This window comes from Panulirus ornatus, chromosome 10 (assembly GCF_036320965.1).
Source record: "Panulirus ornatus isolate Po-2019 chromosome 10, ASM3632096v1, whole genome shotgun sequence".
Taxonomy (NCBI): Eukaryota; Metazoa; Arthropoda; class Malacostraca; order Decapoda; family Palinuridae; genus Panulirus; species Panulirus ornatus.
In genome coordinates, this window is record NC_092233.1 from 7,362,722 (window position 1) to 7,390,000 (window position 27,279).

The following is a 27,279-nucleotide window of genomic DNA, read 5'->3' on the forward strand; positions in this document are numbered from 1 at the left end:
GGAGTGTGTAACGCCGACACCCTGTACCCGGTCTTTTAAAAAGTGTGAGGTACATGGACCCTACTGTCCCAGATACGTCTTTGCACCCATGGAAGTTATTAATAGATCACCGGGGTGACTGGCTCTGGTCGCGGGTCACACCTGTCACACTACCGTGGTAACGCTGGTGTAAATATCTACCCGCTGTAACAGAAGCCGACTTAGATTTACACATTTACTTACGTCATCACACTTATGACCAAATCAGTGCTACAGGTAAAGCGTAAACTAAATGGCAAGACAAAGGAGTTTTTAAGTACTTAAATTTATTATACAATCTACATTTAATCGGAAATCAATGTATTCCTAAACATGTAATATTTTCCATATACAGTATATTATGAATATACATTTACATGGTTAAATACTTGCTGGCCAAAGTATAGAGAACTACAGAATTTTTCCAACGTGCAACATGGTATATGACAACAGTAAAAATACATTTCATTGTTTATTTTTTTTTTTTTTGTCCCAGCTAAGAAATTGCTCCAGTTCAAATCAATATTTTCAAATTCTCTGAACCCCAATTTCAAACTCGATGGTAAAAGTTTAAAAGGAAATATTGAAACGTGCCTAAAAATTTGTAGCTATCAGACAGTGATTTAATAAAATGTAGTTCCTGGTCTCAAATAAAATTCTTTGTAAACATGAAATAGAAAGATGGTGTGGTAGTCAACTTTCCCTTTTCTATGCTGTACTAGTTACAAGGGAAATTTGAGGGAAATAAAACCAGTAACGTTACAGATGTAGCCCAGGCCACACTACAGTTACGAAATTTCATGAAACAAAATGCACTGAAGCATATACAAACAAATACAATAGAACCATTAACTGAATTTATATCACCTCGTGATTCATATATATATATATATATATATATATATATATATATATAATTCACTTTACATAGTCCAGGAAGCCTCGGGTACGTTTAAAGCTCACTAAATATAATGTAGAGATGTGTAAATGTAAATTAAAATCAAAGCGGTGATTTATAATTCGACAAGAGACATAACGTAAATGGATGAAAGGGAAGCAAAGAACATTTGAAATGTGAAGTATGTTGTCGTCTACCCACTATAATAAATAGCAGATATTCCTACAGCTGTTATACGGGCAGACGGCCTTCACAAGGTGCCAACACACTTGTCCAACATCACAGAGAACCAATCTTTTTCGGGCGTGTTTGCCCTGTTCCCGTATGGCTGCCAGCTTCGTCTAAATGCCACATTTTCCTTATATTTTTCTATTTTGTTATTTTTCCTGGCATCCCAGCTTCGGTGAGTGAGTGTGTGTGTGTAGCCATTCACACGGCACACCTACAGGAGGAAGCCACACTAGTGGAGTGTTTATTTCTCTAAATACATCGTACGTTTAAAGACAAGGGAACCGATTATATAACGAATGTTTGTGTTATATATATGTAACCTTACATTGAGAGAGGCATCAACCAAATGCAGTTCCTCTCTCAGATGAATCCTTGTGCCGTCCTTGTGTAATAACCAACCCATAACTGATTTAACTGGGATAAAGGAATAAATAAATTACCACTCGTCAACAGTGCTGTTGCTAGCCTAACCTGGCATGTGGGTGTATGACGCTAGGTTTTCATGATCAAGGGCGGTTAATGGTGGTCATTAACTTGTAATAATCACGTTTGACAGACGCTAAAAATGGCCATCATTGTATCAGTTTTATTCCAATCAATTGTTGTTCTCACATACTCAGAATCTACCCCATATATCTATCTATCTATCTATCTATATATATATATATATATATATATATATATATATATATATATATATATATATATATATATATATATTGGAAAAGATCACAGTTTTACGCGTGATCAAGTATATTCTTATGATTCCACGGAGAAAATGAAACACGATAAGTTCCCAAGTGCACTTTCATGTAATGATCACATCCTCAGGGGAGACATAAGCGAGAAATATAAGTCAGTTGATATACAACGAAGAGACGAAGCTAGGACGCCATGTGGCAAACATGTTTAACAAATGGCGTCCTAGCTACGTCTCGTCGTTGTATATCAACTGACTGGTATATTTCTCTTGTGTCTCCCCTGATGATGTGATTATTACACGAAAGTGCGCTTGGGAACTTATCGTGTTTCATTTTCCCCGTGGACTCATAGGAATGTATACATATAAGAATATGTAATTATACATGTCCATCACTGTAAAGGCTAGGTGGTCAACCTACCTCTAGTCAAGCGAAGTAACTATATTTCAAGCTGGAATTCAAGTCCCTCTAGCCTCGCATACCGAGTTAAGTAGGTTGGAATAATCCGCTCAAATCCTAATCCGGATGTTCGCCTGATGTTACCCACAACGTCTTCTTAAGCCCCTGCAGCCCAAGGCTGAGCTGCTCTCTGTAGCAGGAAAGGGTCGGTCTCCTCTCCTCCTTTGGAATGAAATGTTCTTTGACGCGACTTTACCTGCTATGATGGAGCCTCGCCTAAATGCTTTTCACATGCTGTGCAACCTGTTTCCTGGCGAGGTAGCGCCAGGAAACAGACGAAGAATGGCCCATCCACACACACACACACACACACACACACACACACACACACATATATATATATATATATATATATATATATATATATATATATATATATATATATATATGTGTGTGTGTGTGTGTGTGTGTGTGTGTGGAAGAAGAAAGTTAAGAGTAAATGTGAATAAGAGCAAGGTTATTAGGTACAGTAGGGTTGAGGGTCAAGTCAATTGGGAGGTGAGTTTGAATGGAGAAAAACTGGAGGAAGTGAAGTGTTTTAGATATCTGGGAGTGGATCTGGCAGCGGATGGAACCATGGAAGCGGAAGTGGATCATAGGGTGGGGGAGGGGGCGAAAATTCTGGGGGCCTTGAAGAATGTGTGGAAGTCGAGAACATTATCTCGGGAAGCAAAAATGGGTATGTTTGAAGGAATAGTGGTTCCAACAATGTTGTATGGTTGCGAGGCGTGGGCTATGGATAGAGTTGTGCGCAGGAGGATGGATGTGCTGGAAATGAGATGTTTGAGGACAATGTGTGGTGTGAGGTGGTTTGATCGAGTGAGTAACGTAAGGGTAAGAGAGATGTGTGGAAATAAAAAGAGCGTGGTTGAGAGAGCAGAAGAGGGTGTTTTGAAGTGGTTTGGGCACATGGAGAGAATGAGTGAGGAAAGATTGACCAAGAGGATATATGTGTCGGAGGTGGAGGGAACGAAGAGAAGAGGGAGACCAAATTGGAGGTGGAAAGATGGAGTGAAAAAGATTTTGTGTGATCGGGGCCTGAACATGCAGGAGGGTGAAAGGAGGGCAAGGAATAGAGTGAATTGGAGCGATGTGGTATACCGGGGTTGACGTGCTGTCAGTGGATTGAATCAAGGCATGTGAAGCGTCTGGGGTAAACCATGGAAAGCTGTGTAGGTATGTATATTTCCGTGTGTGGACGTATGTATATACATGTGTATGGGGGGGGGGGCCATTTCTTTCGTCTGTTTCCTTGCGCTACCTCGCAAACGCGGGAGACAGCGACAAAGTATAATAAAAAAAAATAATAAAAATATATATATATATATATATATATATATATATATATATATATATATATATATATATATATATATATATATATATCCCTGGGGATAGGGGAGAAATATTACTGCCACACATTTATTCCCTGCATGTCGTAGTGTGAGACTAACAGGGGCGCGAGTGGATGGCTAGAAATCCTACCTTCCTGTATTATTTTCCAAAAGAAGGAACAGAGCAAGGAGCCAAGTGAGGAACTATCCTTCTAAGGCACCGTTATCTGTTCTTGACGCCACCTTGCTCACGCGGGAAATGGCGAGCATGACCCCCTCCATGTCCACGATCATGCAACTACCACAAAGAAGACACCCAGCTCTTACTACTCAGTTGCCCTACACCCTCTGCAACACGACGCACACGCAAGCACACAACACTTTACGACCTGTGGTATCGACTGGTGGATGAGGCTGGCTTCCTGAGCGCTGAAGGAGCCTCATTAGGTTAGAAGGAACTCCTGGGGCAGGCATTAGTAGTAGCAGTAGAAGTACTGCTCTATATACACAGTAGTTCTCAAACCATGAACAGTCCGCTATTCCTACTGGTTAGGGGAACTTTGACAAGTGAGTTCACACAAGCTCTCACGATTTCATCCAGTACTTTTAATTGTGGCGTCTGACGGGATGAGTTCGTCGTCGGATTTTATATCTTTTCACCCCAACCTAACCTAACCTAACCACCTAAACTCTAACACAACCTAAGACCTAAACCTTAAAAAAAAAAAATTAATGCAAACATTGCATCATAAGATTCGCGTGAACTCTGCTATTACTTCCTCTCTCTTTCCCTCTTGCGTCTGGCAACTACCTCATGAGACATGGGAAGGTGGCGCCCGAAGAATCCGATCAGATATCTTTTTTGACCGAATTTGGCACGCAAGCGTAATACTGCTTAAAATATGTCCACATCTAGACTAAACTGGAAGTGCAGTCGAGAGAGAGAGAGATACGCGCTTTCCAAAGATTACGCCAAGAAGAAATAAATGTGCGCGTCAGTTGGGGAGAGAGAGAGAGAGAGAGAGAGAGAGAGAGAGAGAGAGAGAGAGAGAGAGAGAGAGCACCTGGTTACCAGTTATGGCCGTTGCGTAATTCTATTACCTCTCAACTGACGTGATGAGGAACTATGGGCTAACTCGTGCCCACCTCATACCATGTTATGTCGATATGCCGCGCCCACCGAACACTCTAGGCTTGCCTCCACCTACCCTTAGCCATGTACCCTTCGCCCATGCCTTCACCGAAATATTTTAACGTTGTATATTTAAACAAATGATTTACGAGCAAAATTCAGATATTATATGGTGGCATCTGGCGAAACCAGTCAGCCAGTCATGAACCCCAATCATCGGCACTTAGGCAATCAAGTGATTGCATTCATTGGCGTGCAGCCAGTCATGTGACCGCATTCATCATGTCAATGATACGCAGGTAACAGTTAGGCCTACTCTCGATAAATACCCGACACGGTATATATATATATATATATATATATATATATATATATATATATATATATTATATATATATATTCCTATGAGTTCACAGGGGAAAATGAAACTCGATAAGTTCCCAAGTGCACTTTCGTGTAATAATCACATCATATATATATATATATATATATATATATATATATATATATATATATATATATTGCTAATACGAATATTTAATTTGTATACCGGGGCAATGTTCAACAACCCAAGCAAAAAATCTTGGATGAAAAACACGAATCAAACAAGATAAAAAAAGCGATCACTGGTGAACCGTGGTACTGAATCCATCAATATTCATTACAAGGGTATATGCGACTAACATAGAATGCATGAGAAAGACTGGTGCTGTGCGGGGGAAAGCGTGACGCGGAATATAAATAATTTATGTTATATAGTACTGGCATGAATGAAGGTAGGATTGTCTCACGTAAACATGTCGGCCACCTCTCAGAAAAATAACTTGCTAAAGCAATTTTAACTCCTATCTAAGTGGAATTTACAATAATACAATAATAATATATAGAAAAAAGCGATTATAATATGATCTCCTTAATATATTCTTAAAGTAATGACCAGAAAGTTAACGACACTGCTTGCCCATAAGATGTGCTGTGCGACCAAGCGTGACGTGGATTAATAACTTGTTAGTGTACTGCACCTGATGAGGTGATTGTCTCAAATCATGTCGGAGCTCTGCATAGAAAAAATTGCTAAATAGAATGTATGTCTCTATGAAGTGCGATTTCCCTAATAATTTATAAGATAATATATATAAATGATATACCAGAAAGGTGTTAGTACCGCAGCATAGGTCCACTGAGTGGAGTGTCCTTGGCAGGTTATACCGAAGCGTCTGGTGTAAAAGCGACTGAGAGTCCATCATTTCCCGCGACTGGTAACGCACCAGAGTGGCAGGAACCTCTGGGAAAGGAGTATCTTGGGCGTAACACGAGGATCCTCTCTGGACTAAGAGTCCATGGGTAAATACAAGTACATGAAGCTTTGGTGTTGGCGGACTCTGCCTGCAGGAGGTTGCACTGCAAGCGAGTGGTAGTCATCTTCGTTGGGGTTGTATTTATAATAATCGTCAATGATCAAAGAGAGAAAGACAATCTCTCGTCAAGGAACTCTTCACTCTAGCGATGTCTTGTCATTTCTCTTGCTACTGCAGGAACCCCTTAAATATGGGTCGTGGGATTAACGTAATTATAATCATAATTTACACTGGGTCTTAGTCTAAACTGCTTGATCGTTACGTGTTGTGCATAAGTAAGGAACTGGCCGTTACCATAACCCCAACACAGACTGACGAACAACGAGTCCAAAAAAAAAGCAAAATTTGCATATATTATAAAACTCGGTTCTTGCTACAGGCCCTCGTGACCCGCATGCACAGTGTGTATGTGGTCTTAGAATCACCCTTAACACCTGAAGGTGTTCCAAAAAAAATTTTCTGTTGGTGGATTTAACTTGACGTCGACGGTGTTTATGATCTTCATACTTGATGAAGCTTAACCTCTTAACAGCCAAACTCACCTACCACAGATGCTGCAGTTGTGGGTAGCATATGCTCTTGGAATAACCTGGTAGTTAGGTGATAAGTCTAGAGCCCAAATAATCCCCTAATCTTCCATTTCCTGCCGTGGTGTGCTGGCTCACCCCCCTCCATACACCACCACACAACCTGACTCTACGGGGGGAGTTCGGAGTTCCTAAAAATAGTTTTGCCCGGGATGAACTGATGGATAAAATTCTCCGTCATCCGAAGCGTTGAGCGGGTCACCGAACCCGCCCAGCCCGTGTTCTGGGAACTTGGTGTTAAGGGGGTTAAATTTAAGAAAATGGGGACATGGTAAATCATGACGAAATTCGGTAAAATCCACTGCTTAGTTTAGCCTCAGCATGTGTCTTCATATATGTTTCCTGTTGTCCCTATTACGTCGGCGGTGGGAGCATTATCTCTGATTTCACGAGGAATGAAATAGACTTGACGACAGGTGACAAAACATAAGTTAGCGCAACACACCTGCTCGCTATTTCATGCTGAAATCTATAAAGACCTCTTGAGGTCGATGATTTCAAGCTGTGTGAACACGTGACTTGGCCTATCACCATGATGGCGACGGGTGGCCACAGGTGAGATGTATAGTAAACATGACTCAGTGCACACATGATGCAAGTCTTGATACGAAAACAATGAAAAAAGTCATTGAAGTTAGGTTTCTTTTAAAGTTTTCCCCTTCCCTTCCACCAACGCATTTGAGGGATTTTTTATTTTTTCTTCTGAAGTAGACTTTTTTTTTAAGGGTTTTTATCAAAACTAAGCTGTATGGGGTCTTTTCCCAATGATAGGATGGTAGCTTCCTTTAAATAATGATATGGAGTCATGTCGGAACGTCGACATACATTGACTCTAACGTCATTTGAGCAGGAAACACGAAACTCCAGCCACCTCAATTCTTTTTTTTTCGGGGAACCTAATACACAGGTGTATAGTTAATTCTAGCGGCTCTGCCTCAGAGGTTATAAGCCATGAATTAATTAGGCCGTCCTAACTCTACATCACCCTCAACATAAATATATATGAATTAAGTGACAAACGGTTGAGGACTATACTTCCGTTGCATAGGTAAATTATCCTAATTCACTGGAACTATACGAAAACTTTATGACAACGTTTGACTGTACAAAGGTGTGTATCACTACGCGATTCACATAACTGATCTTATCTCGAGCGTATTGAAAATTTGTAAACCCGAAAAATCATTTTAGAATCAGACAAGACACTACGAAAAGATCAGCAGAGTTCGTCTTGATATCTGAACTGTATTTACATCTTGATAATATACTAGCTACAAAATTAAATCAAGCTGTCGAAACCATTTTTTTATTTTCTTTCAACAAAAATAACGCCTTCTGGACTAACATCGTCCCCACAAGGTTGATGGCATTTTGCACTCTACACCCCTGTATGGCCTTTTCCATTCTCCAGTTCTCCGTTCCTCCATTATCCTATCTGGAAGTCCAATTTCTATTTGTTCCTCCTTCTTTTTCCCCTCATCTTCCATTCTGTGCCATGGGACGAAAATTCCTACCAGTGATGACCATGAACAACACTGTTGTCTGAGAATATCATCATGACAACAGAAGTTTGGGAAGTTAACCTAATTAATGGAATTACTCTCGCAGAGAGAAGACTTTCTACATAATTGAATAACTTTTTGGTAAGATGAGGTCACTCATTTTTTGTTGTATTTGTATGTTTTGCATGGTTGCTACTCGCTTACAACCCATGACTAGGTTCTCCTTTTCTTCTTTAACTCTCAGCCTGCGCGCGTCTCCTAAGTATGTGCTAGGCTTTCGAATCCGCTGGCGAATCTGTATGTACTTGGCACCTTCCCATCGTCGCTCTGGTTCCAGGATGATCCAAATGATATGTTGTGTTAACGATATGACAGTCATCCTATCATGATCATCCTAAGGAACATCAAGAACGAAATCAACCAACCTCAGGAAAAATCCGACATTTTCACAGAGCAGTTTCCCCCCAGTGTCACAAGGAACAGGTTACGCTGGGGTCATATAGGAGTGAAGAAGACATGGCACACTTGGTAAAAAGAAAAAAAAAAGTATCGATGCACAATACATTTTCAAACATTATGACACAAGCTCCAACCGCTACTGATAAATTTGTGTCTGACTTGCTACACGTTGGTAGCCTTAATGACAGGTAGGTAACGTATCGGCTACTAGCGACATATCCTGTCAAATATTTAGGGAATGTTATATATTTATATGAATATTATATAACATGTGCGCACTGAGACTGTCGTTTGCAGCACCTGTTTCGGCAGGTGGCCGACTCTACTAGCGGGCATATGACAAACGCCGTAGGCCTTATTATGGAGGGCTAGAATAGCCCCGCCTGTGTGGCCTGTGAGGTAGCCCATCGTGACTGGCGTGACCCCGACGACTACGTTAGCTGAAGTGCCACACAGAAGGCGTGATGCATGAGTCGAGTAATGAAACAGTGAACCTTACTTATATCTCCGTTGGCTGTGTGGCACTGTGGTTCACGAACCTGACGAACCGTCCGACCACAGCCAGGCATACCAACCCTCCCCCACCACAACTTCAGCAACAGCTGGTCGAATCGTTACCGAAGACATTGCAACCCATTGTGCACCGATACATTTTTCATATATCTAGTGTACATATAATACAAGGTTGATAGACGAGGCAGCACGAGTGTACAACCTCTCTCGCCGTACCACATAAAACGTTAATTACCCACCAAAACTCATTGGCTTTTTCTTAGAAATAATTGAAACGTATTACTGGGCTTTCAGTATTACTAGATCTTGTCGATAACAGAAGCAGTTTATTCCCGGATCTTCAACACTTATACGTAGCTCTTATAAACAGTAAAAGATTGCAGATTGTGTAATGTTTATTCTCAGTGACAGCAAGATAAATGGCTATAATGAATAATGATGTAGGAGCGTGGTACAAAGGTATAAAAATGTACATTTACATAATTCAATTCTGCATCAATCATAAGGTAAAACTAAATATTTTTACTGATTGGTGCAGGTATAAAACTATTTCTGGAATTTTGTTTTTTTTACATACTTGATAAACAGAAAAAAAAAGTAACTATAAACGCTACAGTTAAGGGCATCCGAGCGAGGTGGTCTGCCCATAACACTTCTTAGGAGGAAAAAAGAAGCAGTTCCCTTAAAATCAGTAGAAGAAAAGTATAGCAAAATAAAGGCTCTCCTCTCCCCTGCCTCCATCCACTCCCTCCAGCAACACCCCGGACGGAAAACAGGTTGACAGAGAGAGAGAGAGAGAGAGAGAGAGAGAGAGAGAGAGAGAGAGAGAGAGAGAGAGAGAGGGAGAGAGAGAGAGAGAGAGAGAGAGAGAGAGAGAGAGAGAGAGAGAGAGAGAGAGAGAGAGAAGAATGGGAGGTGTTTAGGGAAGCAGTCTCTGGTATGTGCGAGAGATGCGTGTGAAATGCGTAAGGTGGAAGGTGCGCAGATAAGAGAGGGCAGTGAGTGGTAGAATGACGAAGTAAAGTTGCTCGCGGAAGAGAAGAGTATATGGGAGGGGGGTACTTACTGGGAAGGAGTGAAAATGATTGGGAGATGTAAAAGAGAAAACGGCAAGAGGTCAAGGGGAAAGTGAGTGTTGGGGTGAGCGAGTGTTAGTAAACTTCAGGGAGCATAAGATATTATGAAAGGATGTCAGACAGTGTGCAAATGGGGAAGTGGTGGTGAGAAAGAGATGGAGTGAGTAATTTGAAGGACAGATGAACGTATTTTACGACAGACGTAGGGTGTTTGGATCAGGGTGGCAAGGAAAATGAAAGACTCCTGGAGAGTTGTTTGGTGAAGAGAGAAGAGGTAGAAAAAGATTTGCGAAAGATGAAATGTGGCAAGGCGGCTGGAGTGGATGATAGCATTGGAGTTGAAGCTCGTAAGAAAGGGGATGACTATATTGTAGATTGGTTAGTTAGGATTTTCAATGTACGTATGAATCATGGTGAAGTGACTGAGGATTAGGGGAGTGCGTCAATAATGGCCTTGTATAAAGGCAAGAGGTGAGTGTTCAAACTACAGAGGATTAATGTGTTGAGGGTACTTGGTAAGTTGTATAGGAGAGTAGTGAGTGAGAGGGTGAAGGCATGTACAGAGAATCAGACTAGGGAGGAACAGTGTGGTTTCAGAAGTGGTAGAGAATGTGTGGACTGGTGTTTGCCTTGAATAATGAGTGTGAGAAATACTTAGAGAAACAGAGGGATTTGTATGCGGCATTTATGGATCTGAAGAATGCACATGACAGGGCTGATATAGAAGCCTTGTGGAAGGTTTTAAGAATATATGGTGTGGGAGGAGAGCCGCTGGAAGTACTGAGTTTTTATCATGGGTGTAAGGCATGTGAATAAGTTGGTAGGGTGGGGAGTAAGTGGTTCTAACTGAAGGCTGGTTTACTACAGGGGTGTGCGATGACACCAGGACTGTTTAATGTGTTTATGGATGGGACGGTGAGGGAGGTGACTGAAAGAGTCCTGGACAGAGGGGCAAGTATGCAGTGTGTGAGGGATGAGGAGGACTGAGATGTGAGTCAGTCGTTGTTTGTTACTGAGTGTGAAGCTGCAGAAGTTGGTGACTGAGTTTAAAAGTGTGTGAAACGAGGGAAATTGAGTGTAAATGCGAATAAAAGGAAGGTTATTAGGTTCAGCAATGTGGAGGGACACGTTAGTTGGGGGTGTGAGTTTGAATGGCGAAAATTCGGAAGGGAAGTGTTTTAGACATATGGGAGTGGACTTTCCAGCGAAAGTGAGTCATAGGGTGGGGAAGGGGGCGAAGGTTCTGGGAGCTATAAATGTGTGTAAAAAGAGGTTGGTGTCTGGGAGGGGCGAAAATGGACATGTCTGAAGGTATAGCAGTCCCAACGATGTATGGATGCGAAGCATGGGCTATAAATGAGGATGTGTTGAGGAGGGTGGATGTGTTATAAATGGAATGTTTGAGGTTTGATCAAATAATAAAAGGGTAAGAGAGATGTGTGGTAATAAGAAAGTGTGGTTGAGAAAGCTGAAGAGGTTGCGCTGAAATGGTTTGGACATACGGAGAGAATATATATATATATATATATATATATATATATATATATATATATATATATATATATATATATATATATATATATGAGAGGGAGCCATAATTAGGGCAAACTGGTTTTCATTCATTTCGAGTGACTGCTGTTTAGCTCCACCGTACATACCCAGACCGGTCGCCTCCATCTGGATTTCATCATACCATTCCTTCTCCCTCTGGTCTGGGGCACCCACTATGGCCACGGCAGATCACGTAACGCACTTGCAGGCTATTCTCACAGGTCGTACGCTCTCTCTCTCTCTCTCTCTCTCTCTCTCTCTCTCTCTCTCTCTCTCTCTCTCTCTCTCTCTCTCTCTCTCTCTCTCTCTCTCCTGTTTATACCCTCGCCTACAAATATCTTTGGCAATGTGCACTTACTCGGGATGGACAATAGGGAAGGCGAACTCATATCCGTGTGGAAAGTATATATACTTCACCTCCTCTTATAACATCGTTGCTTGATCGAAGTGGTGCAGAGAAGCATATTCAACACAGCCATGATTGGGACAGCACTTTTAACCCATCGGTGTTTTAAGAGATTTGTTGGTAAACCTGTTTGTGGTGGTGGAATGATGCTATTCTTAACTATACCACAGAGTAGAAATTCCTCTGGGGGTTTTACGTTTGTTACTGAAGCAATTTATATAATTAGTTAAAAGGGGAAAAAAAAAAAATATGAGATTCACGGATATGGCGCGAAGCCACCTTTAGTCCTTTTCAGAGTTTCAGCTGCATTTTCGTAATTTTGCAGCTGTGTGGTTGGTTGCCATAATTCACTTACAACTTCACGGACACGGACAATATTTACTCCTTCCGCAGTGGTAGCTTATTCTTTCAGTATTTTTATCCGCAGACGCGTTCCCGCTGGGTTCAAACGTCAGGCATCATCATGTGACAATACATCACCAGCGAACTCTTTACTCAGCGAACCATTCTTTTATCCTTCCGATCAGATACACTCGTCCACACAACCACAGCTGGCTGGCTGGCTGGCTGGTTGCTTGTTTGGTTGTTTGGGCTTTAGGTCTATCAAATGCCAGGGCTGTTATGGCTACCAAGGGCAAGTCAATACCACCAACGGAAAACTATTGAACACCTTTTGTAGGTGTCACGGATAATTCTAAGAATGCATACAGTCGTAATATGTATACGTCCCATGGCTTTTGAACTGAAGTTTCATAAGTAATCCACTGCAGAGTTGATGGTTTTTCAGTGAACGATGGTTTTCGTCAAGCCACTCCCATCAATTGTCAGCTACTCCATCCTCAAGACTACAGAGGCCACGTTTGTACAATTCGTCATCAGTTCCTTTCATATGAGCCAAATGTTGGTATGGTGTCGAAGACTGCTTCGCACTTAGCATATTCATGCATAATGAACCTCAGAGCGGTACCCCTATACTCAAATACCCTTACAATCATTCTAAATAGAGATTTGAAAATGGAATGGCGTTTGTAGGATTATGTTTATTGAAGGACAGTGTTTGGTGGAAAAAGAAAATTTAAACGTAAGAACTATCCAAATGGATAGTTTCGCTAATGCAGAAAATATGGAAAAAATTATCGTTGCCTTACATAAATGGGGAAACCTTTGAAAATAACAATTTAATTTTACATTTTCTCTCATTACGCGTACGGTAGTGAGAGACGCTACAATTAAAATGTGAAAGCCTACTACAGTACGAGCCGGAACCGCTTGTTCTCATCATAACTCCCACATTCCTCTCCTCTTGTGGCCATTTTTTAATGTGGTCACACAGCATACCCCAGCCCTTCATCCAGGTGGTGAGTACGTTGTTCTTGGCTGCCCCGGGCTGACCCGTGACTATATACACATGTGCCGCACCCGAGACGTTGACCGTGTTTACTCGTGACGAAGGGAAGCTCTTTGGCTCGGGATCCTGCCAACTGGCGCCCATCCCCTGAGGGTAGTTGCCTAACTGCTGACATAACCTCGGCAAGCGCCAGCCGATCGTCCTATCATCGGCCCCAAGTTCAAAGCGGAGACAGCAAGAACATCCATCTACCCTGCCTCCCCCCTCCAACACCCACCAGCACACACACACACACACACCTACAGCCAAAGAATTTGGCGATCGCGGTCTGAGTGACGGCTGTGGTGCCCTCTGGTTGTCCTCTGTGGGCGTCTGTACCCCCATGAAGGGCGAGAGAGAGAGAGAGAGAGAGAGAGTTGTTGAGAGACTATAAGAGGTGGGAGGAGAGGGGCTGGGTAGAAGAGTTGGAAGCGTGTAAGCCTTGCTAAATATACCCCTATATATATATATATATATATATATATATATATATATATATATATATATATATATATATATATGTATATTCCTATTAGTCCACGGGAAAAATGAAACACATAAAGTTCCCAAGTGCACTTTCGTGTAATAATCACATCACGCGCAAAATTGGGATCCTTTCCAATATATATATATATATATATATATATATATATATATATATATATATATATATATATATATATATATATATATATAAGTCAACTGCAGTGATGCAAACATAAGCCTAACCTCACCAGGATCACTGAGGGGAATTTTTTTTAACACAGCTCCGAGCAAAACTATTCTCTGACAAGACAAGCAAAGATGGAAGGTTAAATATTACGAGCAAGCCCCTCACACACCGGAACATTAATCTCCTGTTTACGGAAGCCTCGTTCGTTACGGGCCATAATTGTACGAAGGCAACAGAATGATCTGGCAGCCGGGAAGAGCCTAACTTAACCTTCTCCCTTGCCCTTAAAACCGCCCTGCGAGTCAAGCATTAACATTTTCTTTATCTTTATGCCCTTGAGGGTTTGTCCTATACATAGCGATGGACGGTATTGTCGTATATAGTATCCGGCAACACTAGTACGCGACGTAACGGCTCAGTGTAATGTCTGCCAGTACGGATGGCTGTCATTCAATAATTTGGAATATACTTCGGATAGATATATAAGCGATCAAGCAAGCGATCATTTGAATGCTATTATTTCTAACTGAATCTGGAAGTAAGGTTCATTTGGCGGATATGTTTCACATGGGATATTAGAGGTGCGTGAAGATATATGACAACTCATACGTCAGCCAGGAAGCGTTGCACATCCAGCGTGTTTATCTATTTCTAAATTTAAAATCATCCCGGGACCAATTTACGAAAGAGTCCTGGTGTTACGCAGGACCTTTGTGGAGACTCCTGCAGTAGCTGGGTAATGTCAACTCCTTAGGAGTGAGAAGTTCTTTGACGGGACAGTACTCGCAGTGGTAAAGCCTTTGATTAGCAAACGTGTCTTTTCACTCGCCGTTGTAAGCTTGAACAAGCGGGAGTCCGGTAACACACATCCTGCGTTCATGAAGACGTGCAGTCTCACCATTTTTCCTATGATTAAGGTCTAATGCTGAATCTTGTCATTTCTTTCTATTTTCTGATACTGATTCCAATCCTTATTTTGAAACCAGTAAATACCTTGATATGATGAGACATTTTACGTTATGAAGCTCGTAGCAAAAAGTAGAAATAACATGAAGGATTCATTATATTTGTGAATCATGGCATCCACAATGAAATGTTGTAGGAACACCAACACTCCAGCCAACTGTGATGCAACTTAAAGAAAAAAAGTATATGAGTAACTATGAATTAATTTTAGCCCAAACTAATTTTATTTCGTTTACATATACGTCCATGATTAACTCTCACGCTTGTCAAGATAAAATTCTGTGAGATATTCTCAAAAGACCTCGCTAAACACAGAGAACACAGACTTTGCTAGAACATCTCTGTCAACGTGTTACATATTTTGACATTTCACGCAAAAAAAAAAAAAAAAAAGAAATACGTGTGAGGTGTGAAATGCTAATTAACTTTTAGAATTCAGTTTCATGTCAACATTAAAAGAAGAAAACCGTAGCCAGCGTTAACCGTTAAATTTCTAAGCAAAGGGACACAATAAGAGATAGAATACTGGCACTTATTTCCCGCTGCCGGCTGGGGCCAGGGTGCTCACGCGGGCTCGCTGCCGGTCGTCAGCTGCCAGACGTAGGCAAGGGAGGCCATGCGTCCACCACACGTGCCAGGGGCTGGGCCACCGGGATGGACAGACAGACGCCAGTTTTTGTTGTTCCAGATCCCGGCCGCCTCACCCCGGGCGCAGGAGCAAATCTTAGGCTACGAGTCTGTTTCTCAGCGGTGACCTGAGGGGGTGCTTTTATTTATTTAAGGCCCGCTTGACCTCCTTTAGTCCGGCGGAACGAGCACTGAGTACTGCGGTACGACGATCCGTCAGCACCTCGAGGACGACCCGTGAGCACTGGGGTGCGGCCCTCGAGCACGACAGTTCGTAGGATCCTCGAGCGAAGGATGGTATAAACGCTTACTTCGAGGACGACGACACGACCCGCTGGTATTATGATCGTTAAGGTCCAGGTTTAAAAGGAGCGAACCACCATCACACGTTTATCAAAAGGTCAATCAAGTACACCACGTCCAGTTTCAAGTGGTGGGAGCAGGATAAACACTCCCTTCCCCCTCAGATGTACCATCATGACCTTGTGTCTGTACCATCATCACATGCCTCAAACCTTATCTTAATCTGTCCTTATCTAGAGATTGTCATTATCTCTGACCTCCATGAACACAGATTATGGAGGTTCTTCATACCTTCGAACTTAAGGACCCCTACCTACTTTTCTGTCTTTCATGGATGACCTTTGAAAACACCGCGAATACAAAGGCATTTAAGTGAATTCTTAGACTGTAAGTTTGAAGCTACTGTGGCATATGTCTACCCCACGTTATTCAATATTGTCGTGATGAATGACTAGTGAATTTATGATTATCATCATCATCATCATTATCACGGATAGAAAGCCTCGCGAGGTATAGCGTCCATGTAATCCCGCATGTCCTGCAGGTAGTGATTACAAGCACACCATTATCTCCCCCCGGGTATGCAGCGGAAACGCCAAACGGGCCTTCCGAGTCCGCCGACGCGCTGGGCGAACACTTACGAAGGAGCGCACATGCGTACTGACGTTATCAACGGTAGGGCACGGGGTGTACACACGCAGCAGTTTAACAGTATGGGCGCGTCTATCTCATATCGACCTGTACCCCGTCGCAAAGATTAGTGGGTCGCGTACACCCCACCCATCCACACCCTCCCGCCACCCCACGTTCTCCTGACCCTGAATACGGATGAGTTGTTCATACCAAGCATGTGTTCCCTGACCTGAGCACCGGAGGACAAGTCGTATCTCCAGACGCTCTTTCAGCGACTACCTCCGCGCCACCGTTTGGTTTTCGCGTGTATTTTCCTCCGTCAGGCGGCAATTGCGTCTCCTTCGAGGAAAACGGTGAGACCAGACGTGGTGGTGGAAGGATGGAGTGAAAGGGATTATCATGAGCGATCAGGGGCTTGACCATGCAAGAGGGTGAAAGACGTGCAAGGAATTGAGTGAATTGGACTGATGTGGTATACTAGGGTCGACGTCCTGTCAATGGACTGACCCACAGCATGTGAACGGTCTGCGTTAAACCATAGAAAGGTCTGTTGGAGCTGTGGTTTCAGTTCATTACACACGACAGCTAGAGAATGGATGTGAGCGAATGTGGCCTTTCTTCGTCTGTTCCTGGCGCTGACGCAGGAAAGGGCGACCAAGTACGAAAAAATATACATATATTTCATACTTGATCCCAGTTTTCCGCGTTAACAAGCTAGCGTCAAGAACAGACGTAGAAAGATCAAATCCGCTCACATCCATTCTCTAGCTGTCGTTTGTAATACACCGAAACCACAGCTCTCTATCCACACCCAGGCCCCACAGACCTATCCATGGTTTACCTCAGACGCTTCACATGCCCTGGTTCTGTCCAATGACATCACGTCGACTCCTGTATACCACATCATTCCAATTCACTCTATCCTGTGCACGCCCTTCACCCTCCTGCATGTTCAGGCTCCGATCACTCAAAATGTTTTTCACATCATCCCTCCCATCATCAATTTGGTCTCCCCATTCTCCTTGTTCCCTCTATTTCTGTCTCCTATAACCCACATGTTGATGCACACAAGAGTTCTTTACTTGTTATAAAATCAAGTTCATATGGTACGCATCCACTGCATGAATGTAAACTTAACTCTTTATTCGCATGAATCAGAATTTCCACATGTAAGTACCAGCATCATCCTAGAGCTGTGTAAACCAGGTACCTGCATGTACTACATGTCCCGAATCATACGACTTAAGTTACGTTACACCAAGGCCATTGACGTCAGACCTCCCTTACTGACACTTCCATTGTGCCCACAGTATGCTTGAAGTTAACCTCTACCTACCCCTAGACATGTGCCGTTCACTCATGTTAACATAAAAAAAAAATTGTCCATGTTTGACGAAGGGAATTTTAAGAAGTCAAGATCTAAATTAAGAGTACAGTATAGTTCATCAATCTTGGTTCGAGTGACACTGGGTAATGGGGAGGGCCTGGAGTGCAAACCACCGTACTCCACGGATGTCAGTGGATGTGTCAGAGGCGACTGGAGGACCATGAATGACATGGTTCGTGTGGACATACTACCAGGGCTTGTGGTATCCCAGCGTGTGGCATCCTTGTGGAGCCAGCTAGCAGGTCCCTAAGGCAATGGGCGCGGTATACGACCTCTCACACCAAGGACGGGGTAAGAACCTTTGCTTAGCTCGCCGGTTATGGCCACACCTCCCTCCCATACACGCGCAACTTGATCTACAGGTTTACCACATGCTGGAGGACGAAGCTTAACGCCAGGACGTATGTGTGTGTGTGTGTGTGTGTGTGACCGCGCTACGTGTAACGAACAACATGAAGAGTCACTTGTGGTGATGCATAAAGTGCATGACTGGACAAGACGCTCTCAGTGACTGCATTGTACTGGAGGAAAAGTGGCTGGGTCTATATACCGCCAGCCAGCCAGCCAGCGAGCCTCATCCTTCCACAAGTTGGCATCATCATCATCATCTTTTTTTTTTTTTCAGAAGACATCTGTCTCAGCGGCCGACAAGCCTTCACATCAGTACTTAAATACGTCACACATAAACACAACAGTTTTAATCCCTAAAGTTCACAGCACATCACTTGTTCAGTCAGTCATCGAGGAGTAACAAAATATCATCGAATCCCTCGCCTCCACTTAGCGTCAGGGTGTCGGCTGGGAGGTTGGCACACACACGCTCCCTTCTGCAGCACATCGGTCGTGACAGTTGCAAGGAGAATCATCCTTTCCCTCAGCACCTGTTTATGTTCCTGCTTCTGATAAATAGCCCCGGGCGACAATGATTCATCCGGGCACTCCCAAACGCCACATAAACAACCGGAACCTTAAATTTTGTTGTTTTTAAAATCCGGCGAAGAATTCGGTACATTCAGGTTTTGATCTTGACACTGTGGTGCCATGAAAGCGAACGTACACCGAAGGCCATCTAAGAATAGAAGGCAGACACAGGATCATGCAAATGATCCCAGTTGTACTTTTAGTGAGGGACGCAGAGGGCTGATGACCTCCTGTAGAGGGACGCAGAGGGCTGATGACCTCCTGTAGAGGGACGCAGAGGGCTGATGACCTCCTGTAGAGGGACGCAGAGGGCTGATGACCTCCTGTAGAGGGACGCAGAGGGCTGATGACCTCCGAGTTCAAGAAGACCAGCAAGCACCATCGCTGAGCATGCACGGGCCACCATCCTCCTCAGCAACACGAGAGCCAATCCCAGGAGCCAGACACTCAGACCACATCAGCGTGCGGCCGTTATCATATCTTTGACATGACCATGACGGTACGACCCCTCCCTGAGCCCGACGGTACGACCCCTCCCTGAGCACGAAGGTACGACCCCCTGAGCACGACCGTACGACCCCATGAGCACGACCGTACGACCCCCCGAACACGACGGTACGACCCCCCGAACACGACGGTACGACCCTCAGAGCACGATGGTGCGACCCCCCGAACACGACGGTACGACCCTCAGAGCACGATGGCACGACCCCCCCGAACACGACAGTACGACCCTCAGAGCACGATGGTACGACCCTCAAAGCTCGACGGTACGACCCCTTGAGCACGACGGTACGACCCCCGAACACGACGGTACGACCCCTTGAGCACGACGGTACGACACCCCCGAACACGACGGTACGACCCCCCGAACACGACAGTACGACCCTCAGAGCACGACGGTGCGAACCTCAGAGCACGATGGCACGACCCTCGGAGCAAGATGGTACGACCCTTGAGCACGATGGTACGACACCCCTGAGCACGACGGTACCACCTCCTTGAGCACAACGTACGACCCTCAGAGCACGATGGCACGACCCATGGGTGTCGTAGTAGCCTCATTGTACGGTCGTGTCCGGGAGGCTTGTGCGAGGAGACTGGTTGCTTATACACTGACCCGAGACATAATTGGGGGGGGGGCCTTAATTGTAACACTGGTACTTTACTTACCCCGATGCCTTAACCATGAGGTACTAAACACTGGGATTATGTACCCTACACTACCACACACATGCCACTGTGTATCATAACAGTCTTTTAAGGACATAAGACCCATAGCATCCTTCATATAACCGCCAAAATAAGCTATATGGCCCTCCAGGACCACACTGCTAACAACATGACCCAAGGACACGCCTCACAGGCAACATGACCCATCAAAAAACCAGCACAACCCCAGATCCACCATGATCCCCTCAAACACTCCAAAACCCACTAACATCCCCTCCAACACTCCAACACCCACCAACATCCCCTCCAACACTCCAAAACCCACCAACATCCCCTCCAACACTCCAACACCCACCAACATCCCCTCCAACACTCCAAAACCCACACCAACATCCCCTCCAACACTCCAAAACCCACCAATATCCCCTCTAACACTCCAGATCCCACCAACATCCCCTCCAACACTCCAAAACCCACCAATATCCCCTCTAACACTCCAAATCCCACCAGCATCCCCTCCAACACTCCAAAACCCACCAATATCCCCTCTAACACTCCAAAACCCACCAACATCCCCTCCAACACTCCAAAACCCACCAGCATTCCCTCCAACACTCCAAAACCCAACAAAACACGGACAAAGTACGTCATAATCCTAGGATCCCGTCCACACGACGCCCTCGGCCGCGGACCAGCCCCCTACCACCACCAGCCTCCGAGACAAGACGCCACCAGGAGTGACAAACACTCCCATGTACGACCTCTTAAAATCCATCATCATCTTCAGCCTCCACAAGCCGACAGGGTCGACATGCGCCCGCCCCAGCGAGCACCATTTCTCTCCCACGCAGCCCCAGGACCCCAAGTGCATCATCCCTCTGCAAAGATCCTGCAAGCTCACAGCAACCAGTTCGTTTCTCCTCCGTAGCCCCAGGAACCACCTGCGCCTCCCTGTCAAGTCCTACAAGGCCCATTAACCACCAAAACTCTCCTACCAAGCCAGAGGACCCACCTGCAACACCTCAGTAAAGTCCCTTATCAACCGCCGTTTCTCAACATTGCAAACATCCAGGATCTACCCTTACCAACCCGTCTAGCAGCGACCCACTAAAACCCCCATCTGAGAGAGGTTCTAAGATAAGCCAGCAACTCCCGCCACGACCCAGAATACAACACCACCTTCTACAAGGCCTCAGGAAAGACCTCTCGTATGAAAACCCCTTTGGACCTGCCAGTCTCATACTGTCTTGAAGGCTCTCCCAGAAATAATATTCACCAACAACCCCCAGCAGGGCCCCTCTTTAAGGCTCTCCCTGAAATAATATTCACTAGCAATCCCCAGCAAGGGCCCCTAAAGCCTTTATTTTTTTCTTTTTTTCAAAGGCTTCATTCTGAGATAGAAGCCCCAAGTGAAGCCAGAGCTTGAAAGAAATAATATAAGGCCAAGAGGAAGAGAACTAACGGGAGGAAGAGAGGAATCTACCAACCTACATCTCAGTACTAAATCAACACTACCATCACTACTGTGTTAGATCTACACACATGAATACCTCTCATACAAGACCCGAAGACCCATGAACCTCCCCTATAAGACCCCAAGACCCGCGAACTTCCCCTACAAAGCCCCAAGACCTTTCCCTACAAGACCTCAAGACCCGCGAACTTCACCTACAAGACCCGAAGACCCATGAACTTCCCATACAAGACCCCAAGACCCATGAACTTCCCCTACAAGACCCCAAGACCCACAAACTTCCCCTACAAGACCTCAAGACCCGCGAACTTCACCTACAAGACCCGAAGACCCATGAACTTCCCATACAAGACCCCAAGACCCACGAACTTCCCCTACAAGACTCCAAGACCCACAAACTTCCCCTACAAGACCCTAAAACCCACGAACTTCCCCTACAAAACCCCAAGAACCAAGAATTCCCCTACAAGACCCCAAGACCCACGAACTTCCCCTACAAAACCCCAAGAACCAAGAGTTCCCCCTACAAGACCCCAAGACCCACGAACTTCCCCTACAAAACCCCAAGAACCAAGAATTCCCCCTACAAGACCCCAAGACCCACGAACTTCCCCTACAAAACCCCAAGAACCAAGAGTTCCCCCTACAAGACCCCAAGACCCACGAACTTCCCCTACAAGACCCCAAGACCCATGAACTTCCCCTACAAGACCCCATGTACCAAGAATTCCCCCTACAAGACCCACGAACTCCTCTTACAAGACTCACCTCAAGACTCTCCTCCTTCGCCTCGACCCCGCAGTCGTCCACGACCTTGGTGGAGACGTTGGCGGCGGACGACTCGTCGTCATCAAGGACGACCTCGTGGCCGTGGTGGTCGTCGTGATGGCCATTTGCAATCGCCATCTCGGCCACGGCTGTGTGGTTCACCTGGGGACGACATGGGAACAGGTCAGGCTGGGGGGTGAGCTGTGTGGGGGGTTAGTCATCACTACCACGACAGCTTGGTCGAAACTCACTGCACGTGATTGAAAATCTAAGGACAATCAGAGTACAGTAATTCACTGGAATACATTTGATATATATATATATATATATATATATATATATATATATATATATATATATATATATATATATATATATATATATATATATATATATATATATATATATATATATATATATATATATATATATATATATATATATATATATATATATATATATATATATATATATATATATATATATATTTAGGGGACTGAATCATCGTTAGTTCCGACTGCTACATGAAGTTGTACTTTACACTGTAGGAAGTCACTGAGACGTGCAAAAGAGGAACTAGACAGTGAAACAGTGACTAGAAGGCTACCACTCATGATAAGTTTGGGTGTTCACCTCCATTCAGTGTCAGCTGTTGTGTGAAAGACTTGATGTAAGGGGAATGATTTAACTCTTCGAAGACATATACAATGCCTGAACAATCCTATAATGATCGGGCAAATACATAATGCTCTGAGCAAGTGTGTACCATCCTCTGAACAAATACATAATGCTCTGAGCAAGTGTGTACCATCCTCTGAACCAATACTCCATCAAGCTCCGAGCAAATATAGAACACTCTTGAGAAATGTCTGGGTTATGGGTGGAGAGAGAAGATCAGACGCGAGAAGTCCCTCAGTGTTAGCATAAAATGGTGGCGTGAGGGAAATCAGTTCTGGAAAGGGTGGGAAATGGCAAGGTAATATTACATGAAGGGGGTAACGTGATACCACAGAGGTCAAGAGAAGGTCGCACACACACACACACACACACACACACACACACACACACACACACACACAGAGCAAGACAGAACCACACAGGGTAGGCAGAAGGTGAAGGAGGGAGCAACGGAAGATCACAGAGCAAAATAGAAAAAAAAGAAAAGAAATTGAACTTTTGAGGCCAAGATCACACGATAACCAAGATCAAGTTCCACAAGGGGGAATGGAGGGAGGGAAAGATACGATACGAGTAGATAAGGCAAGGCATAACTTGGGCAAGGGTGACGTAACATAGAGACTCAAGCAACCAAGCGAGGCAGGTGTAGGGGCACGTGCAGTGTGTGTGTGTGTGTGTGTGTGTGTGTGTGTGTGTGTGTGTGTGTGTGTGTAAGATATAAGGTCACGCAGAGGAGGACTGACTGACCATGGCGATGATGGCGACGCTGAGGTTGACCTTGAGGCCGTAGACGATCATAAAGCCGATACATCCCAGGACGGCGAAGATCCAGCGGGAGGGGACCACATCTGCGGGAGAGAGAGAGAGAGAGGAATGGACGTGAGTGAGTGGTGGTGGAGTGGGAAAGGAGTGAGGTCGGGGCGGGGCGGGAGGAGAGGCCACACATGACCACCCCTCCTCCCGTCACCTGCCTGTGCAATGTTATCTCTTCATTTCGTTACGGTGTGGCTACGGTGGAGGGAGACTCGTCACCTCCGTTCGTGTGAACCCAAATTGTTTCGTAAGGTCGAACGAGGCGAGACGCGACACCAGAGGTCAAGTTGAAGGGCTGAACAATGATTGTTATGCAGGTTCATGTCATGTATTGTGAGGGTATATATATATTTAGATAGATAGATGGATAGATATACCCCCACTCCACCCCAACACACACACACACACACACACACACACACACACACACACACACACACACACACACACACACATGGAGCGGACCGAACGTTTTAAGACAGTAAGACCTGAAAGCGATTGAAATACAACGAGAAGTCGAAACACCGACTTGAATCCGTCGACTGATGGAGAGGTGTTGCACGAATGGTGGAGCAGCAGCAGCAACACAGCGCTGCCAAAAATGTCAGAATGGGTTGAGGTGTTGCACAGTGTGTTGCACAGTGTTTTGCACAGTGTGTTGCAAGCGATGTTTTATATCTGTTTATTTTCATATTTGTTTTTGCTCTCTTATTTTGTTTGTTGGTTTGACTGCTGGGGGCATGACCTGTGGGGTATCTGTCCCGTGTGATGCTTATCCCAAGACATGTCCCATGTGTCACGACCCAGGACATGAACCCGTGGGACACCTGTCCCAGGACGTGTGTTATCCACCCCCTCCCCTTCCCCCACCAACACGGGAGACACCAACACACGTTGTTGGTGTTGGAGATACCGTGGTGGTGTTGGACATACAGTGGTAGTGTTGGAGATACAGTGGTGGTGTTGGAGATAGTGTGGTAGTGTTGGAGATACAGTGGTGGTGTTGGAGATGCAGTGGTAGTGTTGGAGATAGAGTGGTGGTGTTGGAGATACAGTGGGGCCGTTGAAGATACAATGGTGGCGTTGGAGATGCAGTGGTGGTGTTAGAGATACAGTGGGGGTGTTGGAGACACAGTGGGGACGTTGAAGATACAGTGGTGGTGTTGGAGATTCAGTGGTGGTGTTGGAGATGCAGTGGTGGTGTTGGAGATACAGTGGTGGTGGTGACGGCTGCTGGGGAGGGCGACCAGGGGGTATTGCGTCACTGGGGAAAGCCGACCCAAGCTGATAACACCAACTTCTCGTGCGTCCCCTCACCGCCCGGGGGAGGAGGAGGAGGAGGAGACGAGCATGTGACGTAAGGTTACGAGAAACACCGACGCTGACGGGTGGTGGCTCGTATGACAGGCCAGGATAACTAAATCCCCCCCCCCCCCCCCCCGACACACACACACACACACACACACACCACCACCCGGCCATCCTCTGAACACGTGGCCGAGTGATGATGTCACCAGACGGGGGGAGGGTTGGGCGAGGGGAGGTGCGTGAAAAGGGAGGGTGGACGCGTGTTAGGGGGAGAATACCTACCTAATTTCTACCTACCTACCTGCTTACCTACCTACCTGCTTACCTACCTACCTACCTACCTACCTACCTACATACATACCTACCTACATACCTACCTACATACCTACCTTCCAACCTACCTAGCAATCTACCTACCTGCCTGCCTGCCTGCTTTGCTAAGTACCTATCTACCTTTCTCTCCCTTCCGAGTAATCACCCCACGTGCATCAACATACTTACACACACACACACACACACACACACACACACACACACACGCGCGCACACCTGTCTTCTCTTCCATTTCAAGCTATTCCTCCACCTGTCCCACCTTCTCTTCCTTTCCTTTAACCATCTTATATATATATATATATATATATATATATATATATATATATATATATATATATATATATATATTATCCCTGGGGATAGGGGAGAAAGAATACTTCCCACGTATTCCCTGCATGTCGTAGAAGGCGACTAAAAGGGAAGGGAGCGGGGGGCTGGAAATCCTCCCCTCTCGTTTTTTTTAATTTTCCAAAAGAAGGGACAGAGAAGGGGGCCCTTTGAGGATATTCCCTCAAAGGTCCAGTCCTTTGTTCTTAACGCAACCTCGCTAATGCGGGAAATGGCGAATAGTATGAAAGAAAGAAAGATATTTATATATATATATATATATATATATATATATATATATATATATATATATATATATATATATATATAATGAGAGAGAGAGAGAGAGAGAGAGAGAGAGAGAGAGAGAGAGAGAGAGAGAGAGGAGGGGGGGCCAAAACAGCACCTGACAGAATACACGTGTCAGCCACCGACCCCGCCATCCACCCAACCCCACCCACCCACCCGCCAGTATCCCAGGTCGGGGGAGTTGAATATCGACCAGTGTGCCGAGGGCGACGCCCGACAACGCACGTACGCTGCTGCTGCTGCTGGGCCTGGCTGGTGATGCAACCGCTCCTCCACGACCTCTGTGCCCGAGACCATTCCACGAAACGACACTTGTGTGTGTGAGAAAGAGAGAGAGAGAGAGAGGCGGATGTCTCTTAATCTCATCCCGTGTGTGTGTGTGAGTGAGTAATGTAGGGAGGGAGGTCTACACTCACACCCCCCCCCCCCCTTCCCACCATACTGTACGTGACCCTTCGTTGTGCGATCTGCGTATCCAGGACTTGTCTCGGCTGTTGTCCCCCCCCCCCCCCCCGTGGTCACTGATTTTGATATAACATTTGCTTCCCCAGGTGTGTGTGTGTGTGTGTGTGTGTGTGTGTGGCCAGTTGTGATGGTGTCTCCCTGTCTCGACTGCTGCCTCTCCCTGAGGTTCACATGGCTCCTGCCCTCCTTCCCTGAGGTTCACATGGCTCCTGGCCTCTTCCCGAGGTTCACATGTCTCCTGGCCTCCCTCTCTGAGGTTCACATGGCTCCTGGCCTCTTCCCGAGGTTCACATGGTTCCTGGCCTCTCTCCCTGAGGTTCACATGGTTCCTGGCCTCTCTCCCTGAGGTTCACATGGCTCCTGGCCTCTCTCCCTGAGGTTCACATGGCTCCTGGCCTCTCTCCCTGAGGTTCACATGGTTCCTGGCCTCTTTCCCTGAGGTTCACATGGCTCCTGGCCTCTCTCCCTGAGGTTCACATGGCTCCTGACCTCTCCCTGAGGTTCACATG

General features: G+C 45.2%; 1 protein-coding gene across 1 annotated transcript in view; it reads right to left on the reverse strand.

The window, feature by feature from the left end:
- LOC139750762 (uncharacterized) overlaps window positions 1-27,279 on the reverse strand; it is a 115,126-nt gene that overhangs the window by 34,461 nt on the left and 53,386 nt on the right. The window contains exons 5-6 of the mRNA XM_071665478.1: window positions 23,963-24,063; window positions 22,538-22,699 (exon numbers count right to left, since the gene is read on the reverse strand). Coding sequence (XP_071521579.1) covers window positions 22,538-22,699; window positions 23,963-24,063 — 263 coding nt within the window. The remainder of the gene's footprint in view (window positions 1-22,537; window positions 22,700-23,962; window positions 24,064-27,279) is intronic.